This window comes from Rhopalosiphum maidis, chromosome 1, assembly GCF_003676215.2.
Source record: "Rhopalosiphum maidis isolate BTI-1 chromosome 1, ASM367621v3, whole genome shotgun sequence".
In the NCBI taxonomy this organism is placed as follows: Eukaryota; Metazoa; Arthropoda; class Insecta; order Hemiptera; family Aphididae; genus Rhopalosiphum; species Rhopalosiphum maidis.
In genome coordinates, this window is record NC_040877.1 from 30266176 (window position 1) to 30274367 (window position 8192).

Genomic DNA, 8192 nt, shown 5'->3' on the forward strand with positions numbered 1-8192 from the left:
GAATACTTGATCAAAATTACAATATATTGAGTAAGTATTTGTTGTACTAAGCATTATATATTATTAATTTATTGTGTACAATAAAGTTATCTACTTATAAGTTAGAATAAGTATTCAAATGTATGAGTCTTTTCTTTAGTAATATAATAATATTAATAGCATTATAGCAATATATATATAATATAGATATTATTATTCCTATAGATCATGTATATATATATTAATTCAAGTAATTGGTTTTACAGTTAATAGGTAATACACGGAAAATTCAGTCAATAGTCGATCACTTTTAGATTTTTCGGAAAAAACCAAAAGAAAAATACAAAATATGAATAATAATAAAATTATCCATCTTCCGTCGATGTTAGTAGGTTTCATCGATGAATTTCTCCGTTTATTTGCAAAACATTCCTCTCCAAAGACCCTATATAATTTTCACAATGTGATTGGCCACCATCCGTCACTCATGACCCAATAGACAATCGTCCAGGTAAATCATCTATAATTTAGTCTATGGATGATAATCCAAACATTTCAAACAAGCTTTTCCATTTTATTTTTTTCTCGTCATATCATTCCCGTACTTCAGTACTCGATCGCTGCAGTCCTCCGCTGTATCGATCTCATTCAGTCAAAACATCTAATCACTTTATCGTCTAGGTTGTTTTCAAACATCTTGGATTTGTATTATACTCAACAATTTTTTTTCTCATACTTAGCAAGAAATTAACATGTCCAACAAAAATGAACTACACGCCAAAGTGGTGCGACCTACAAACATCCAGAAACCATCAATAATACCGATTCCTGTAAGTATGCACAACTGTTTAATATATAAAATAACTATCAAGCTAATGTGATTATATTATTTATTATAATATAGTATATACCCATAATATATTATAGTAGGTATTATACATTAATTAAATTTTGTTTTTATTGAAACTAATATTGCTAATATTTTCTAAAATGCAATTCGTTTCAAAAACTATGATAATATTAAGTATTAAGCTTAATAATTATTAATTGTTGTGGATTAATTAGTTACATGATGTTAAACAAAAAATGCAATAGATTTGTAAGTATAATACCTTTTGTGAAACGATTTTAATATTCACTATTAAAGATATTAGATAGTATCAATTCGATAGAAAAACCGAGGAACTTGGTCTTTTGTATAATATAGGTTTCAATTATATCTCGTTGTTGAACTAATGAGTAGTTCAGCGGTTCCCAACCCACGCCGTAAACCATTTAATATTAAATATTATATATATTATACAATATATATTTAAAATAATATGATTACATATTTTTAGTATACCTAATAATATTTCTGGTTATAATAATATTTTATTATTTTATTTTTAATAACTGCCGTATGCCTGTATGTATATATATATATATATATATGTGCTTATGTATAAAGGTGGGCTTCAATGATTTTTTACATAATTGGTGGTCTGCAGAACTAAAAAGTTGGGAATCGCTGGAGTAGATGCACCTGTATAATAATAAATAAATGTGATAAATTTGAATTCAATGAAACATAATTATATCATTTTACGGTTCTGAAAGGAAACTGACGACCTCTACTACTAAGAATATTTTGTATACTTTATTTATTTATATTAGGTACCTACCATTATATTGTTCTGAAAGTGATACAATTGAATTAAATTATTATAATTTTTACCAAAATAATACAAAATTTTAAATGTATCGCTCACTAAATTATAAATCCTAAACGACCTACAAGTAAAATAATTTAAATAAGTTCATAGTATAAATAACTTAAAATTAGTCGATATATTTCAAAATTTTTATTAGGTATGCATAAAAATATAATAATATAATTTTTAATTAACAAAAAAGTTACACCGTCCGTCAATATCTTTTAGACTAAGAAAACTCTCTGAAGTCACTAATATTTTTAATATAATATTATATATTATATAATTTTACCAAGATTTGGACTTCTAATAAATGTAAGCAAATCGTACGTACCTATGTATTTTTGATATTTTTAAATTACATTAAAAACAATTTATGATGAAACTTTTATGAATTTTTTAACTTATATTTAGCTACGTAAAACAAACAAATTATCATAAAAATGCGTATTTGTATTTATTATATTATTAATATCATATATTTTTGTTATTAACTTTTGAATCAATACCACCTTACCATAAAACAGCTAGTGTGAATAGGTTTATGATATAAATACTGTTGCGCATATAGAAATTAATATCAGGGGAGGGGGTTAAAAAAATATCCATTCTAAAATTCCAATTAATTATACAATCAAAATCAATGCCCATATACCAACCATACATTTCAGGGGGGCTGAACCCCTAAAACCTCCCTATATATACGACACTGGTGCTACATTATATATAGGGTGATCCAACGAGTTTGTTATAATAAATATATTGGTAATATCTTAAAATAAACATACATATTTTGTTTATGAAATTGCGTAAAATAAAACTCATGATATACACTACAATTTTAAGTCCTTAATAGGAATAATGTTTTTAAGTTAAAACAATACAATGAACATGGTTATTCATCGTTTAAATAAGTAATTTTTCGTTTAAATTTAAATTTCAAACTGTATAAAAAAAAATAATTATATTTATATATCTACTAGATAATTTAATTACAGTATTAATTACTTATGAGAACGATTGTATTAAATTATTAAATCTTAAAAGGTTTAAAAATTGATGATTTTATAGTTTTTTATTACGAAATAGCTTATAAACGTTTGCAATCTTGACGAGTTATTTAGTTAAGAATGCATAAAAAAAAATAATGTTATATAAATGTATTTTTAATATTAGCTATAACAGCCTATAATAAGACAAACTTATGTGAGATCTTATAATATGGAATTATGTTTTCTATACTATAAAATAACTAGTATATTTAGATACAAAAATAAACATTCAAATCACTACATTCATCGTTCCGCGCTTAGAATATAAAAATTAATTTTGTCGAATACTATGTTTTCTCTCTATAACCTCTACCATAAACTAACTTAATGAGACAATATTGAAAGTTAAGATAAAATAAAAAACCCCATTCCGTTCAGAATCTATAGACGAATCTATATAATATGTGTATAATATATGATTAATGCACAAAGTAATTTTAAGCACATACAGTTAGAAAATAAAAATTCATATATTCGTACACCCTTTATTGTGAATAAATCTATTGAATTTACAATGAATGACACTAATGACAGGTAAAAATCAAATTTATAAAAAAACGAAAATTTTTGCCCGATCTAAAAGTTAGAAAATTTAATATAAGATTTCTCAAAAGTATTATTGAAAGCTATTTAAAAATTTTAAAGATAGGCACACACATTTTTTTATAAACATTTGACATTCAAATTTAAACGAAATAATAAAGTCATTTAAATAAATATAGTAACAATTTTAATTATTATTGTAATTCAACTGTGGAGACCTGAAACCTTTACATATATTATCATATTTTATAATGTACATAAATAAACAATGAAATTTTCTAAAAAAAAAAAAAGAAAAATGTTTTTTTTTTATTTATTGAAAAACATATAATCCGTGAGTTTTTTTTTAATTTTTAATATTTTAATTGATGACATAATAATTGACTTGAATAAAAAGAGTTACCCACTACCCAGTAAAAACACTATTGACTTGATTTTTTTTTTTTAATTTAAGCTAAATCTCGATATTAGTTTCTCCTTAATCTTTTCGGTGAATTACCTGGAATGATGTTTGAATTACGGGCAAGGATTTGGATGGTTCGTGCTAAAGAGTCTATTAAACAAAGTGGCTACTCTTGTGACTATTGGTATATTCAAATTTGTATGTAGGATTATGATATGATTTGTGACGTAAAGGGTGCTTTGGTAATAATTCGTAATGAAGTAGATAGAAAATATTGTATTTATGCTTTAACTGCTGTTAATATTAATTTTTTAAGAAATACCTATACTGGATATAAAATATCATTATTATATACGCATAATCAATTATAACTACAGTAGACGCCGCTTATAAGACTCATGGATATAAGGTTCAGTCGCTTATTAGTCTGGAACGGTCCGGACGTATCAAAATACATTAAAAAAAATTGGTTAAAAAACTCAAATTTCGTAAAATAAATAGTAGAAAATAAACTTTTTTGGTTATAATTTAGAAATAAATTAGTATTGAAAAATTAAATAATATTCGTGTTGATTACGAACAGTATATTTTCGAAATATTAGAACAAAATAAAAAACAAACTAAAATTATAAATTTTTTTCAAAATAAATAATAAATACATGATACATACATCCTTTATAATTTTTTATTGATGTATAATTTTTATAATATTTTTATAGGTTATATTTACTTATTATAATTTTAGTTTTTTTTATCAGGATTATTAAATTTATTCAATAATAAGTATGTAATATGTACTATGTGTTAAAGTATTAAAATTAAAGCAAAATATGTAGTAAAATAAAATTTATAAATACGTAATTAATTTTTTTTTCTCCTTCGCCTATAAGATTCATTCGATTATAAGACTCACTTTGTACTGGTCCCAAAGTGAATCTTATAAGCGGCGTCTACTGTATATATATATAATATTATAAATTCATATTTAAGTAATGTAATACCCTTTATCTTCTTGAAGAATTTAGAATTAATAAAATAATTAAATATTGTTCATATTTTTATATTATTTTATCACTATTTATGATTCAAACGTCTAATATTATAGATTATGTTTAAGTACTATAATATAATTTCTGGTACCTATATTATGTTGTATTATTGATAAATAGGTAACACTAGTGTTAGGTCTATATGTCCTGTATGATTATATGAATTACCTCTGGTTATATAAAGGTATACTAGTATAGATAATACCTATAGACTTGAAGTAATATTTGGTTTTTGTATAATTTGAGGTGATTGGGGGATGAATAAATACATACTAAGTAATAAGTCATGTTTGGTAAATTGTATATAATATAACATAATATTATTATTACCTATATTACATTATGATAATATGCTATATCGACTTAGTATTATTTTGCCGTGGCGTCACTGTAGTTTTAGTGTACCAGCGAGTATTTACAATTAAAAATCATTGTTATACAATTTTCAAAAGTAATTATTTCCTAAATTTATTTATTTATTTATATAGATATGTAAAAATGTTAGTAACTCAAAAGTCAAATTGAGTCCAATCTCAAAAATGTCACAAGTTTCATCAAAAACAATGGATCAAGATACAATTAAGTAGGTACCTACTAATTGTATTAGGTAGTGAATAACCTTATTAAAATATGGTTTCTATTAATCATAAAAATAATTAATAGATATAATGAATAATATTGATTAATTATATAGGTAGATAATAAAGCCCAGATTAATATGTATAGATATAATTTATATACATTATAAATATTCAAACCAACTTCAACTTCCACAGTTATAATTTAAAGTGTCTCTCTCTATATATATTTATTTATATTATAAGAATAAAACACTTACCTACTTATGTATTAAAATTCGTCAAATTTAAACTACAAATGCAAATTAAAAAAAAAGTGTGTATACATTTTCAATATTATAATATAGATTTAAGAACAACTTATAGGATCTTGTATTTAATTTTCAAGCATTTCTACAAAGCGATTAATTTCTAATCAACATTAATTGAAAAAAAAACTAGAAAAAATTGCTAAAACACTTTGAAAATGTTATAGTAAATAAAGAATTGTATAAACTTTTTGTGAAAATGTCAAATATCTACAGTAATTCATTTTCGAATTAGACAAAAAAAAAAAAAAAAAATCAATTTTGTCAAGAAATAGATTACCGTTTTTCCTATATTTTTTTTCCTAATTATAAAAAAAATATTCGTAAACCTTTTGACCCTAAAGTACCAACTAGATTCACTTTGATACCAGAAATCACTCCCTGTTGAAAATTGAAGCATTTTTACTGCCTCAAAGGGTGATGGTAGACAGGAAAAAAGCACCCATCATTGTAAGATCGATACATAATCGATCAACTCAGAATTTAAAATATAAATAAATTATTGATGTTCTGGAATATTAAATAAATAATAAGTTGATATTAATTTGGCACTCTCTGAAATTACAATGCATATATCTTAAGTGATAACACGTATGTGTTATGCAATGTACTGTTTTATGATCTACCTAAATAATATAATTGATATACTCTATAATTTTATAAATTTAATTAAAATTAGTTAAAATGTACGTAATTTATCATATCAATCAAAGTATAAGTACATTGTGTAAAAAATATATTTTAATAATTTATAATTGTATAAATTTATTGTGGTTTTTATAATTGTTTTTTTTTTTTACGATTTTCTAGAAAAATAGAATTAATACTTAATCAGAAAGAACAATCATTAATTCCATTAAATTTAAAGATTTCAAAAGAAATAACTATAACCCATATCAATGATACAAACAATAAAATAATATCAAAGTTAAAAAAATTACCTGATATTAGTATTGATTTAATTCAACCTGAGCCAGTTTTTAAAGTTCCTGAACCTCCAAAACTTAAAACAAAAAATACTAAAAATAATATCACACCATCTAATGTATTAAAAGATAAAAGAGCTATTCATAATAGTATACTTAAATCAAACATGAATTTAAATTCGAGTGAAACTTTAAAACAAAAATCAAATCAAATATTTAATAAAACTTCATTGATTACAAAAACTTCAGATAAAAGAATTTCAAAGAATTCAGAAGCTTCTAATAAAATATATTCAATCTCGGAAAAAGAAAATATACAACGAACTAGTTCTCCCAAAATTCTATCAAAAAAAATACAAAGTTCTCAAATGATTAAATCAAAAAGTTTACAAACTAAAAAACCGGTAGAAGAAACATCAAATAATAGTAAAATTTTCACTACGGAAGTGAAACCGGTAGAAAAAGTATCTAAAGAAATAATCAAAATACCCCATAACGCTATAGTCACAGAACTTAAAACCAACAAATTGGCTAATGAAAATTATATGCTTATGGATTTATCATCTAATGGTGAATTTAATATCGTTCCAGCATCTTTTATTTTAGATTTTAATAATGACAGTGATCCTGAGTATAAACAGTTTTTAATGGGAATTAATAAATCACATCTGAACAGTAATATGGACATGGAAAGTTATCAAAATGACACCGAAAAAGAATTATCAATAATTATTGAAGAGCCGGACATGTTTTCAGATTTTATAAGATGTATCAACACTTCAATAAATATTAATAATGAATTCAATGATATAGATTTAGAGTTAGAATCTCAATCTTCTTATAGTAGAAATTCTTCTCTAGGTATTACATTTGAACAATTACATATAAGCAACGAAAAAGAAGAAAATATAATGGAACAGATCGAAGATAAACAAAACTTTCATTTTTATAATCACACTTCAAAACAGCCATCTCGTCGACATAATGATATGAATCAAACAACGGACATATTTATTAAACAAAAAGACAATCAACTGTTCCGAAAAATGACAAGCTATTTTTGTAATAATTTGATAGAAAACATACCTGAAGTTGAAAACAAATTAATAGATTTTAACATACAACAAAAACAACCAAATAGTATAAAAGATTCAACATATCTTAAGTCTGATGAAAATCAAAATATTTATAAAAGAAAAAAAAAACAAAATCCAAATGAGTTATATAAAAAACAAAAGATGGGAGTTTTAAAGGAGTTTTAATGAACCGCTGATTTTTAAAAATTGTGGTTAATATAACCATAATATTTTTAGTTTTGTACTATATACGTATATATTATATGAATGTTAATTGTATTTATAAACTAAATTTAAATCATTTTTTATTTAAGCACTACTTATTTACATTTTTTTATACATACAGTAAAATTAATTTGTATATAGGTATTTGAATTTACTCAATTTTTTCTATTAATAAACGACACATGTTTTTCAAATAGTTTTTAAATATTATAAAAACATTAATTTAAAGGTAGATATGGAAATAAATTATATAAATTAAAATATATTATATTTTCAATACAATGCATCATACATTATAGGCTATAATGCATACTTTATTCACGGTTATAGACTTATAGTTATCTACAACTACAATTTAC

General features: G+C 23.2%; 1 protein-coding gene across 1 annotated transcript; it reads left to right on the forward strand.

The window, feature by feature from the left end:
• Positions 1 to 773: 773 nt before the first annotated feature.
• Positions 774 to 7737, forward strand: LOC113549842 (the record flags this gene model as incomplete). Its single annotated transcript, XM_026951318.1, has 3 exons — positions 774 to 809; positions 5209 to 5303; positions 6417 to 7737. Coding segments are annotated over exons 2-3 (1365 nt in total), but the record flags the coding sequence as incomplete, so codon positions are not given.
• Between the last annotated feature and the right edge of the window lie 455 nt (positions 7738 to 8192).